Raw genomic sequence first — 14,295 nt, 5'->3', positions numbered from 1 at the left:
CAGTCTAGTTATAAGCTGACAGCATTAAGCATAAAGCTGGCACCTCAAGTTGCAAGCACATACATAATTAAAAACATATAACAATGTAATTCCACTGACAACTGCACTGCATACTTTTTACAATGTTGCATAAAATTACTCTAGAAGAGGAGGCACTAGGATCAAAAATGATAACTGGCAGAGACCAACTAAAGGGATCATCCTATCAAACTGGAGGATATCCACACCATGATTTGAACACACCTCTTTTAAGGTGGCAAGATTCACATTTCATACTAGACCACATCATTTCCACAAGGAGCATATTAAGTCAATTGTGTCACAATTTATTCTTTGCATTAATAGAAAGCCAAATTTCATAGTTGTGACTACTTTTATTTGAAATACTTCATGATTTTTTTCCCTTTTTATTGGGTTGATTTTATCTAAAATTAACACACAGTTTACAAGCCAGTTGATAATTTTTTTTCTCTTGAGGGACATGTAATTTTAATTAATTATCTTTCCAAACTTATTATATGTCTAAATAGGAATAATATGAATAAAGCCGACACACACAAAATTTTAAAAACACAATAAAGTTGGAACTTAGGGTAAGGATAGGGTACGTATATAGGTGTCAAGGAGAAAGAAAAGTCACTCCAAACATTTGGTTAGGGGGAAGTCAAATAAAGGACACAATTAGAAAATAATGATTGAGAACTAATATAAAAGGAAACAAAATCACCTGGTGGAACTAGAAATGATACAAAAGCGAGTGCAAAATGATGTGAAAAACATTAAGGCAAAGGGGCGATAACTGAAGGAACAATGCAGAAAAATAAGTAGAAGTAAATAAAATAAGAAGTATCGCATATACAAACATTACATACGTTGATTTAGATATTCGTGTAGATAAGAAAAGAGAATGATAATGTGGAATGTAGACAGTGTGTTAGGGAAAGTAAGTCTATGGGACAAAGAAACTAAATTAAGGCACATCATATACATACTGAGTTGAAAAGAAAGAGCAGTTGACTGCAAGTTACACCCCCACACATAAGTCATTGAAAACTGTAGTTGAAATGCTAGAGGTAGGAAAATATCTGAAGGTCAGGCCTCGATATGAGTACATAAGGAAAATCATCAATGATGTGGGATGCAGCAGTTATGCTGAAATGAAGTGGATAACTGACAAGTCACCAGAGTGGGGAACCACATCAAACTGGTCTTAGGATTGATGACTGAAACAACAAAATACTGAAGACCAGTTCTCACCTCTGGTGCTTAAGAGCATTGGTATAGAGGATCGTAAAACACTGATGGGCATTTGATGTTGTTGGTATTAAGTTTGTCTGCAGTTTATCATTTAGTGGTCATGCCAGTATGAAACACTGGACATAACTTGCAAGATCATCGATAGACAACTGATATTCTCATACACTACACTTCCCTAGATAACATACATTTTACAAATGAAGATGAATTAACCATTTTTGATTCTATCAAGAACCATTGTGCACAGTGATACTAGACTATAAAGAAGGAGAGGTACACAGCAGCCAGTTGCAATCCTATTAGCTTTTATTATTCTTGAAAAGCGATTCCAGCTATAAATAGCCATCTTCAGTGCATTTTCATTATGTTTCAACAGACTTGTGGCAGTTCATGTCATAATATGTTCTTACAGGTATATTGGCAGACGGACACTGATAGTTCACGTTACCATATGTTCTTACAGGTGTATATGCAGAAGGACACTGAGTGTCCTAACTATACACCATAAAAACACATGGTGACAAATACAGCTGTGATTCTGTTAAAATATAACAAAAATGCAGTGAAGGTGGCTATTTATAGCTGAAATCTAGAGTTGCAAGAATAATTAAACCTAATGGGATTGCGACTGACTGCTGTGTGCCTCTCCTTCCTCAAGTAAAGATGAAACACACAGTTAAGTGCATAGATCAAGTTTTACTACAGAACCATTTACACAGATAAGATGTCGACTTTCATTGAGATCTACAAAACTTTAAATACTGTTTGTGTGGTTCTGAAAGACAAAAAGAGTATATGAGACACCCATCACAGAAATAACCAACACCAAAGCAAACACTATCAAAATAACTAGTACCATTTCCATTTTTCGAAAATGGTGAACTCAAGCAAACATGATCATTTCGTTACTCTGAAACCAATGTTGCTACTCATTGCTGCGCTGCTTTTTGTGTGTATTTTTTTGTAGTTTCAATGGAACCTTGCAAAATTTCTCTCCTTGCTTTTTCATTGTATATTAAAAGTTAAGTAGCTTTCAGAATACCCTACTACAACTGAGCCACAAATATCGTATTTTCTTCAGTATGGTTTCGAAAACTCCACACAAATGTCATTTTTTTTCCTCGTCTTTTATTCAATGTACAAATTTCAATTTTATTTCACATAATGTTAGAACTTCACAAACTGGTCAGATATTTGAGGCCTGTTCAAGAAATTCCAGAACTTTGTCCATAAAATTTTTCTACACTCATCTTTTACTTATTGTCCATGGTCTCTTTCGAAATACTCTCCTCCTTATATACCCCTCCCAATGCTATTTTCACTTGTGATAGCTGTCTTGGTATACCTCTTGTTGGATTGTGCGACGTGCTGTCTGTGAATTTTCTTTTATCTCATCTATAATTGTAAATCTTCATCCATTTCTCGAGGTTTTCAACTTTGGAAAGCAAAAAAAAGTTTACAGGGGCCAGGTCTGGTGAGTACGGAGGATGAAGCAGCACAATGCTTTCGTTTTTTGTGCAATAGTCATGCACCAACAGGGATGAACGTGCAAGTGCATTATCATGATGCTAAAGCCATGAATTGTCTCGCCACATTTCAGGCAGTTTCCTTCTCACATTTTCTCACTGGCTTCGCAACACATCCTGGAATTCATCATGAGCTAATCCTTCAAGGTCAAAGAAAACTGCCAGCACGGCTTTGACATTTGACCTGACCTGAGGAGCTTTTTGATTTTGGAGAACCTTTCCTGACCCACTGTGATGAATGAACTTTAGTCTTAACATCACAACGATAGACCCACATCTAATCACCAGTTATTATTCTCTTATGGAAAATCTTGTTCTCCTTTGTGCAATCCAAAAGCTCTTCACAGATTGAAAGGCAAAGGTCTTTTTTGTCTCCACTCATGAGCCATGGGACGAACTTGGCAGCAACATGATGTATGCCAAAATGCGGTGTCAGGATTTCATGACATGAACCAACTAAAAAGTTTCATTCTTCTGCAATCTCTCGTACAGTCAATCTTCAATTGGCATGCACAATTTCGTTGACATTCCTAACATGAGAATCGTTGGCAGGCATCAAAATACGTCCTGAGTTACAGACATCTTTAACTTCCATCTGGCCATTTTCAAACCGTGTGAACCATTCGTAACACTGAGTACGGCTTAAGCACTCACCACCGTAGGCTTTCTGCACCATCTGGTGGGTTTCTGTAAAGATTTTCTTGAGTTTTACGCAAAATTTAATGCAGACGCAGTGCTCCTTTAACTCCGCCACCTTGAAATTTGCAAACTATGTGACACGATGTTCTACTCAATACAGTACTGATTAATAATTAACATACACACAACAATGAAACTTACAGCAATTACACATTAAACACTGGAGGGTGCAGGTTCGTTCCAACACACCTCGTATGGTGACTGCCAGCATACAGTGTGTAAAAAATAACAACAGAAGAGTGCTTGCTATTTTCTCTCTCTCTCTCTCTCTCTCTCTCTCTCTCTCTCTCTATAAAATTGCATTCTCCTTTCACATTAGTATGAAATGTATCAAATGTGAAAATTTGAACAATTTCTTCTACATGTCATTGAATAATTTTTAATTATAACAAGCACTACTGTTGCTTACAAGACTTGTAACCTGAATGATACTCAAACTAAAATGTTGATAAAAAAAGTGCATTCTTGGCTTATATAGATTCAATCTGGTAATTGCTTGAACTAAATTATGAAATAAATGTGAGAATATAATATGTCTATATAGTTTCATGTATAGCCCAACTACACTTTAATTGAAACAAGATGTATCCCTGAAGATGTGTATCTAATGCTGCAAAACTAGTTGGACCATTAAATATTTCTCGTACAGCTGAAGCGATCATTTTCATTATGATACTTATACATCTCACTATTTCATCATGATACTCATATATCTCACTCAGGCTACAAGCACTTCAAAATGTTGGTTACTATGCATCTTCACTTAAAGTGCTCTCGTTTTGGTATAATGCTACTTGTGTAGTCTTTGAAAGTGAATCAAATCTGTCTTTTCCTTCTGTATTATCATGCGGATATAACTGTGCATTTTTACAAGCACTTTCAAGAATCAAATCTGAAATTTCTGCACTTTTGATTTATTAATACACTGAATGAATTTAAGAAAGGAAAAAAAAATGAGTTTCTTGGCCCATGGGGCCTGATGACCTCAGATGTTAAGTCCCATAGTGCTTGGAGCCATTTTTCTTGGCCCATGACATACTAAATAAATGTAGCTCTGGCTTCGAATTGGCACAAATATATTTACATTCAGTCAGTCCTAAAGGACCCATGTCTACTTGCAAAATGATTAATTTGCAAATAGCATGCAGTACGGCTGACAATTGTGAATCTGACATCAGGAGTTATTGGCACATGGACATAAATCTAGTTCAAAAATGTCAATTTCTTAATAGAACTCCAGTGGAGATTGCAAAAGTAAGCTCAATCACTGAGCTGAAATTGTACTATCAAAAATTAAGTCCATTTTTTCCACATAAAATTGGTAATCTGAAACTAAATTAAAAGAGCCAATTTACAGAAGTCATTGAAATTTATATTTTCTTGTCTCTCACAATACTAAAGATCTCACAGTCAAATGAACTGCAAATTCAAAAGAATTAGTTTATACTACTGTCACAAATCGTAGGAATACTGCAAACATTGTAAATATCAGTCCTGCTGCCAGTGTAATCACATTACCAAGAAAAGAAATAACAGTAAGATGAGGATAGGAAAACAAATAGAGAACTACTTTATGCTTATCAAAATGTGATAAATACTTCCTACAATAGTAAGCAAACATAGTGCAATTAAATATTTGCACGCAGAAAATACCTGACAGTTATGCTACAGTAACATGTGAGAAATAAAAACAAATTTTGGTGCCATTAATTACAACGGAAATACAGAGACTAAAACTACAGACTTACTGACTTGTATCACCTTGTTATGCATATATAAAATATGTAATTATGACACTGACTGTAGTCAAAGAAGTAAAAAAAAGTTGATATAATATTCTACAGATAGACTGAACACACATAAATACAGTTGTTGAAGTGCAGAATAAGCAGCATATCTATTTGTAATACACATGCTTTATCATACATGCAATGGAGTGCATAGAATGCAGTGAAACCACATATAATGCACACAATTAAATAATGTGAATTAATAGTAGTATAGTCTACAATAACACAAAGGTAACTCAGTACAAATAATGAAATTTCCAAATAACTTAGCAAAAGCAAATATGTATTTCAGTTACCCCATTAAACCAAGATTAATAAAGCATATCGTTGTTGAACTATGTTTCCCAACAGGGTAAAAGGCTATATTAGTACAGTATCCATTGGTACCAGCAGTGGAAACAGCATCCCATTTTATACACAGACACATTTCTGGACATATGGTTTTGTGCCACAAACTGCACCTACAGTCTACAATCAAGTCTGTGTAGGAAGAAAAACTAAACATTTAGGGCAAGTACGCTGAATCAACATTTAGAATCATGTACACAATGCAACAGCAGTGAATACACTAAGGCAGATATACTGTCTCTCAAAGACTGGTATATTTGGAGACACTTTCATAAAGATAAGATGAATATGGAAGGTGATCTGGAGTTTTATGTAAGTATAAAATAATGTAAAAAAATCAGAATAGACTTAAAGATAGAGAATTATTCAGTATTAGTACTTAGTCAGTGAGTGACCCACTTACAGTTGACAGTACTTCAAATCCCCACATTAGGAGAAATCTTTTAAGATATTGACAGCAGCTGTCAACCAGGGAATGACAAAGGAACGTCAGTTGACTGTGGTGAGGAACACACACACAGGAGCAGGTGGTACATAGATGTTGCAAAGTGACAGCTCTGTCACTGTGAACATATTACTCTGAGGCTGTAAACTACATTAACACTTTCAGCTGTAATGACACTGGAAATGATACAATGATCTTCGTTTTTATGTTTATTTTGTATAGGATATATTCCAATGGAACATTATAAGAGTTGCCTGTAAAGTATGGATGCAAGTTTAATAAAATATAGAGGTAAAGTTATTTTTCTGCTGCACTCTCCATGGAATTATATGCAGCACTGTTGTTATCACAAAGTTAGTTCAAAATAACCCTGTCAGTTCCAAATTCCACCAAGAAAAAGGTTCAAGCAGTGATGAAGATGTCAGTTTTTTGTGGATAGACTACGGCAGCTATTGATGCGTGAGTATCTCACTACATAACTGAGAAGAAGTGACTATTTTGGGTTCATTCACACATCTGGGCAAGAGGGTAATGTTGCAACTAACATGGGAAATAAATATGATTATTGTACTGTGGGTGAAGTATCATGTGGAAAATCGGCTGCAAAGTCTTTCACAGTAGCATCCTAGTATAAAATTTTCTTGTTGGTCAGGTCATAACACATTTGAGTGGAAACTTGAATATTCAAAGATTTGTACCAGCTTCACTGTCAGGAAACAACTCACTGTCAGTTCTGGCAGCAAATCACCAAATGCTGATGAAGATTTTGCAAATCTTCAAAAACTTGCTCCTATTCAAATGTGATGCAACTTGAAAATCAACAGAATTTTATACACATGAAGATCTGAATGCGATTTTAGAAAAACATTGTGATAATCAAAACAGACCAAAGAATGTTAATAACAACAGAAGTCTTAACAACTGGCCATTAAATATTCCGATTTCATTGCGGTAGAATGGATGTGGCACATTAAGGAGATGAGTACTACAATAGTTAGATTGCAGTGAATGTAAAATATACTCTTCCAACTCCGACTGAGGAAAACAGCAAAGTTCTGATTGTAAGGAGAGTGGACAGCATACCTGATACAGAGTGCCTTCGCTGTGAAGGCAAAGCGTTGTTGTTGTTGATGGAACTTCCTGGATGATGTGATGGACAGCCTGACACAGATGACATCCGTTGGTAGTGCGGAGATGGCCCCACATACACCGCTGGAAAAACCAACAGCACGGGACCCACATCACACACCCACACCACACATACCCACACAAATGTTGAGATGGCCAGCTGTCTCTGTTAAACTGGGAATGAAAAGGATGATCTACCTAATCTCACTGTCTTATACATGAATTTGAAAAATAAATTCTATTTATGTTAACCATAAACATTGCAAAACGTAAATGTGTCTCACAGGCAGGTAATTTGGCACCATCTACAATGATCATAAGTTTGGTGAGAATATCCTCTTTGAATTACCCACACTGGTTACAAGAACTCTTTTTAACTTCTCTCAGATGTTTCAACACTAAACACAATTTTTTTTGTTGTGGGTGGTTGGCAAGTTTATTATGAGATCAATTAATTTTGTGTCTCATGATTATCTTCGACATAAGTGACTGTTATCAGCTGGGAACTGAAGCACTTTTTGGAAACTTGAATTCACATTAGGGAACCACTGTTAACTATCCAGTTTAAGTCTCACATACTACAAAAGTTCCTGAAGTTTATCAATATACCTAATGTACCAGAAATCTTTCTGGTTGGTATGTTAATTATGGATTAAGCAGCTTACAAACGCATATAGAAGATCATAGGCTCTCAATTCCTGACTCACCTGTTACTTCTACTGACAAGTTCTAATTTCCCTGTATTATCGTTCTTCCTATTGCCACTTCAGTGCAGTTTCTTTGTTCATTTCTAATACTTCATATTTTATGTCTAGTATCCAGTTTTTGTTTCTGTAACAGTTTTCTGTTACTGATTATGCAGGACGTAATCTGTTATGAAGCTTTCAGTCCATACACTAGTGTCTTTCACCTCCCCCCCTCCCCCAAAATTCAATCCATTTGTGTACTCCACATAACTACTATTCCTTCATACTTAAACCAGCTGGGGGACAAGTGAAACATCTTTTCAAATAACAAATGTACAAAATAACAATTCCATCTGTCAAGCCTGAGTAACTGCACTTAAATGAAAACTGTGCATACAATACACATAAATAATTGCTCTCTTCAATGCCTTAAACACACAACCTAGTTATCCACTAAGACTGCATTGCTGGGGTGGAGAATGGTTCTGTGTGTATATGTGCTTTTCTCCATGCCACTGTTAACACTTCACCACTAGAGCCGTAACCTAACTGTGATGGCTGAAGTTTGGGGGTGAAAAGGGGGGGGGGGCTGCTTATACTACTAAGCAAACATTTGTCATAGCTTATTAGTGCGAGATTTTGACCTAGAACTGAATCCTTACGCTATAACAACTATCAACTTTATATATATCAAGATGGTATCTGTTCTTTCGGACATGTCCGAAAGAACAGATACCATCTTAGTATATATATAGTTAAGGCTCACCGGCCACTTGACCATCTTCTTCTTCTGTGCGAATGCACAAACAGTGCCCGAACTCTTACGGGAATCGGCAACATGCTGCGAGTAATGAGCATAATGGGCAGGGGCACTACAAATGTAGTGCAGGACAATATGTTGAGAATGTGGGTTTCGTGGGAGGCGTGCCAGAGATAAATCCCTGCAGTCGCACTATCCTTTGTGTCCTCGGTGGCTCAGATGGATACAGCGTCTGCCATGTAAGCAGGAGATCCCGGGTTCAAGTCCCAGTCGGGAGACACACATTCATCTGTCCCCGTTGACGTATGTCAACGCCTGTGAGCAGCTAAGGGTGTTCATTTCATTGTAACTATCAACTTGCTGATCAACTCAAGACAGTGGACAAGCAGTTCACTACAGACACAGTTTTGTACATCACTGGAAAGCAAGAAGAGTGGAGCTGTTGCATGGGCTCACAGAAAAGAACATGGAGAACTGTTTTGATTCAAGAATGAATGAATGAACGAATGCATCCGAGTGTGACCTCAAAAAATTACTATGCAAGTGGCCATTACTAACTGAACATATCTGGTATGTATGCAAACTGGCAGCATACATCTCATTTCATTTCTGTCAGACCTGGAGCATGACATTTCCTGACAGAGTACAAGAACATGTCTATGGAAAATTTCTGACCCACTGCCAATGAGTTGATCAAACAAGCTGAATATTGTCACATCATAGGGACACAGCTGAGGATTTTTTTTTTAAGTGCATATTAGTATACTAAAATACTAGTTTTGTACTAATTAGAGATGTCTTCTTTTCTATTCGGCATAACGTGACGCAGTTTTTTGGTCATACAAACTGACAATTTCTGAGACAGCTGTCCAAAATTACAGGACAGTAATACTGCAGACAGAACACAATGGCAAAGACAGGTTCACAAAAGACAGAGTATGACACATTAACAACAGACGTAATTTGTACCTGAGGTCATGCTTCCACAATAACACCACACAAAAATTAGTTCTCAAGCATATACGTATTCCAAGAGCAAACAGCTGCATCCCAATGCAACATCAGATACACTAAGATAAATCAGGCAAGGCTATGAACTTGGCTAGTTTGAGTTGCAGGATCATACTCACCGTTGTATTAACTAGCTTAATGATAAATCAATACAAAAGACATGCAAATATGAAAAAGTAATAATAGCAAACAAATTATGAGGTTTTTTTCAAGTGCTAGGAAGTCTGAATAAAAACAAAAACTGTCTACTAACCCTAGACGATGGTCTAAAATCTCGCAGGACTGTCGCTTGCAACGCTCTGCGCGGAGGTTAAAGAATGACTAAAATAGCTTAGAAAATTTTATTCTTCTTATGTCTTGGAAAGTGGTCTTAAAAATCCTGAGGGAGCTCTTCAAATAAAGGACAGATAAAAGGATCAAAATGAAAGCAATGTTATGGTGGCAAAGCTATTAAAGATAATATTTACTGCTGGGACCTTATGATTCTCCCTTCTCCCGATACACCTATTTTTACCTGGCATCCTGTGAACTGCCCCTTGCTATCTCTGTAAAATGCTATTTCCTATGATCCCTATCTCTTTTCTTCTGCTGGTCAATGGAACCTCAAGTTTCTCCAATAGGTACTATATCTATATGATTTGTGAGCAATAAATGGGGGTAGAAAAATGACAATTACCAGATGAAGTGGCAACAGTATCATTGAATACCAATAATTCACCTAGCTGATCAGCTAGTACCGGTCAGGTCACCACATATCCAATAACGTCCGTTTAAGCTCCTGCCTGCCTGTTTCTACATGAACTAAAGAATAACTTGCAGATAATAGTGTCTAACATTTGTGCATTACTATACAGCAATCACACCAAGTGACTAAGGGACCAACTTAAGATGTAAACAATAGTTTAAAACACAAAAAGTGAAACACCTGTATTAACTTCCAGATTCTGAAGAAGAGGTTTATGTCATTTTAAGCACATGATAATGTAGCATCTACTTTTGGCAAAATTCGCAATTATCTTGGTGAAATTCACAGCTTTTTTTGTATATACATTATTAGGCACACAAATTTAAAAGGTTGTCATGCTATGTGCCTGAACATAAAGCCTTAGTGCTTTGAAACTAATTACATTTGGGAGCTTTCAACTGGAATGCTTGTTTGCTTTTGTAAAAACTTAAACAGCTTTTTTTAATGCTCTTTGCTTTTCTTCTTTTGGCTCTATTTAAACTTTCAACAAATGATTTTTTTGGTGAGAAGCAGCACCACTTTCTCTCCTCTGGTTTAAAGTGTTTTTCGACACTATTTTTCTCTTCCCACCCAATTCAATAATGACAAAATCTGTAAAATATTGATTTTGAACTTTCATGGGCATTCATAAGCATGCTACCCATACCTTGTATTAATACAGATAGAGCCTACAAGGTACTTATTGTAGAAATGGAATTGCACGTTAGGGAAAGACTTTCGAAATGGTCAAAATAAATTAGCAGGTTTTGTTTTCTGATCACACTACAGCAGAGTGCAGACACTATAAACTGGAAGTTGGCTTTGAGTATAAACAAATTACAATTCTGACCATCAGAGGGAACAGAAATGCTGCAGGAAAACAAGCCCTGCTTCCCTCTCGCAGGGCAGCCAGACCACAACTGCGTTATGTCGATCCCTTCTATTGTTTTAAAGGTTAGTTCCGCGTAGTCAGCGCGTACACAACTTTCCCACTAGAGCGCGCCCCACTAAGCACAACAGTGCAGGCGCAGCGCTCGTCCATCTCCGCACTACGAGATGGTGCTGCCATAAAGACAGACCAAATTCTGCTTCCGCCGATCCGCGTATTAATATGTAACGCAGCCAATGAGATTGCTGCTAACATAGAACCTTTTCTCCTTGTGGATCACACTCGCGCAGTGATACCTGAACGCTCGAGGTATTATAACGAGTGTACAGACGTCCAATTAGTCAGTCTGCTTTAGTCAGCACCAGTCTGCATCAGTCTGCATTTGTCTGTACCAGTCTATAGTCAAGTTTCAGTCTGCGACCAATAAGATTATCATATTCCTGTACTTAGCCATGAAGAGAAATGTATAGACACTTTGTCAAGTATCAGAGATATGTGAGAATAAGATTAACGTACCAAGACCAAAGGAACTTCAGATTGTCAATTGTAAATAGCATCCAGAACCAAGTTAAGTTATTTCTATGCTTTTTATTACTTTAATAAATGAGTGTGAAAATTAATCAAGTTCTGTTTAAAGTTGGTCACCGTCAATCTGCTACTCTAAGCGTGCAAGTGGCATTTCTATTGCCTGACCTAACGGCAGAAGATAAACACACCACGAGACGTATTGCTGACACTCGCCTACTTCGTTAGAGCGACAAGTCAAATAATCTGATGGTGTGTGTACCGAAGGTTTTACAGTACGCACACCACAATAATCAAACTCTGTGATGGGTCAGGATTAATTTCTTCACTCATTTAAAAATAAGAAAACAATGCACAACGCAAATCCTTCAGTAATGGCTACCATGCAATTGTCTGCTGAGGTTGGCAATGTCGTAAATAAGGTAGTTCATGCCCGATCTCTACCAGTATTTGATGGAACTATAGTTCAAAACACCCGCTGTGTAAAACTGTCATTTTAAAGTGTCCACATTATATCAACATTGGAACTTTATGCATGTTATCTTTAGAAACTGCATTTCACTAGCTGATTAGCAATACCAGTAACTAAAAACTAAGTACTTTTCAGTATTTATATGCAGAAAATAAAGTTATTTCAAACTGTCTCTGGTGAAACAGTTCATCTACATACAACTTTTTATGAAATAGCATTTATTAGGTAATTTTCTGTTTTTGCATTCTGAGGCAGAATTCACATCTATCCCAAAATGTGAATTTTTCAGGTCCCTAGTCATTTATATCTTAGCTATTAGTGCTTATATTGCTTGCTGTCACCTTTAATTAGCTCACTTGTCTCTTGCTTTTCTCACTATTTCATATTCACAGTATGCATCTACTTTACCATACTTCAGTTTGCTCTGCTCTCCTATAATTGTTACTCTTTGGTTGAATTTTTGTTAATCTAATAATAAAAATAGTTGTTGTTGTTGTTGTTGTTGTGGTCTTCAGTCCTGAGACTGGTTTGATGCAGCTCTCCATGCTACTCTATCCTGTGCAAGCTTTTTCATCTCCCAGTACCTACTGCAACCTACTTCCTTCTGAATCTGCTTAGTGTATTCATCTCTTGGTCTCCCCCTACGATTTTTACCCTCCACGCTGCCCTCCAACACTAAATTGGTGATCCCTTGATGCCTCAGAACATGTCCTACCAACCGATCCCTTCTTCTGGTCAAGTTGTGCCACAAACTTCTCTTCTCCCCAATCCTATTCAATACCTCCTCATTAGTTATGTGATCTACCCGTCTAATCTTCAGCATTCTTCTGTAGCACCACATTTCCAAAGCTTCTATTCTCTTCTTGTCCAAACTATTTATCATCCATGTTTCACTTCCATACATGGCTACACTCCATACGAATACTTTCAGAAATGACTTCCTGACACTTAAATCAATACTGGATGTTAAAAAATTTCTCTTCTTCAGAAACGCTTTCCTTGCCATTGCCAGCCTACATTTTATATCCTATCTACTTCGACCATCATCAGTTATTTTGCTCCCCAAATAGCAAAACTCCTTTACTACTTTAAGTGCCTCATTTCCTAATCTAATTCCCTCAGCATCACCCGACTTAATTAGACTACATTCCATTATCCTTGTTTTGCTTTTGTTGATGTTCATCTTACATCCTCCTTTCAAGACACTGTCCATTCCATTCAACTGCTCTTCCAAGTCCTTTGCTGTCTCTGACAGAATTACAATGTCATCGGCGAACCTCAAAGTTTTTATTTCTTCTCCATGAATTTTAATACCTACTCCGGATTTTTCTTTTGTTTCCTTTACTGCTTGCTCAATATACAGATTGAACAACATCGGGGAGAGGCTAAACCCTGTCTTACTCCCTTCCCAACAACTGCTTCCCTTTCATGCCCCTCGACTCTTATAACTGCCATCTGGTTTCTGTACAAATTGTAAATAGCCTTTCGCTCCCTGTATTTTACCCCTGCCACCTTTAGAATTTGAAAGAGAGTATTCCAGTCAACATTGTCAAAAGCTTTCTCTAAGTCTACAAATGCTAGAAACGTAGGTTTGCCTTTCCTTAATCTTCCTTCTAAGATAAGTCGTAAGGTCAGTATTGCCTCACGTGTTCCAGTGTTTCTACGGAATCCAAACTGATCTTCCCCGAGGTCGGCTTCTTCTAGTTTTTCCATTCGTCTGTAAAGAATTCGTGTTAGTATTTTGCAGCTGTGACTTATTAAGCTGATAGTTCGGTAATTTTCACATCTGTCAACACCTGCTTTCTTTGGGATTGGAATTATTATATTCTTCTTGAAGTCTGAGGGTATTTCGCCTGTTTCATACATCTTGCTCACCAGATGGTAGAGTTTTGTCAGGACTGGCTCTCCCACGGCCGTCAGTAGTTCCAATGGAATATTGTCTACTCCGGGGGCCTTGTTTCGACTCAGGTCTTTCAGTGCTCTGTCAAACTCTTCACGCAGTATCGTATCTCCCAATTCATCTTCATCTACATCC

General features: G+C 37.3%; 1 protein-coding gene across 1 annotated transcript in view; it reads right to left on the bottom strand.

Moving 5' to 3' along the window:
- The window catches only part of LOC126458111 (mucin-17), a 211,722-nt gene that overhangs the window by 127,843 nt on the left and 69,584 nt on the right, over positions 1 to 14,295 (bottom strand). The window contains exon 9 of the mRNA XM_050094940.1: positions 7,149 to 7,277. Coding sequence (XP_049950897.1) covers positions 7,149 to 7,277 — 129 coding nt within the window. The remainder of the gene's footprint in view (positions 1 to 7,148; positions 7,278 to 14,295) is intronic.

The sequence above is a fragment of the Schistocerca serialis genome, chromosome 2 (assembly GCF_023864345.2).
Source record: "Schistocerca serialis cubense isolate TAMUIC-IGC-003099 chromosome 2, iqSchSeri2.2, whole genome shotgun sequence".
Lineage (NCBI taxonomy): Eukaryota > Metazoa > Arthropoda > Insecta > Orthoptera > Acrididae > Schistocerca > Schistocerca serialis.
Note: the sequence above shows the minus strand (reverse complement) of the source record. Positions and strands in the feature narration are given on the sequence as shown.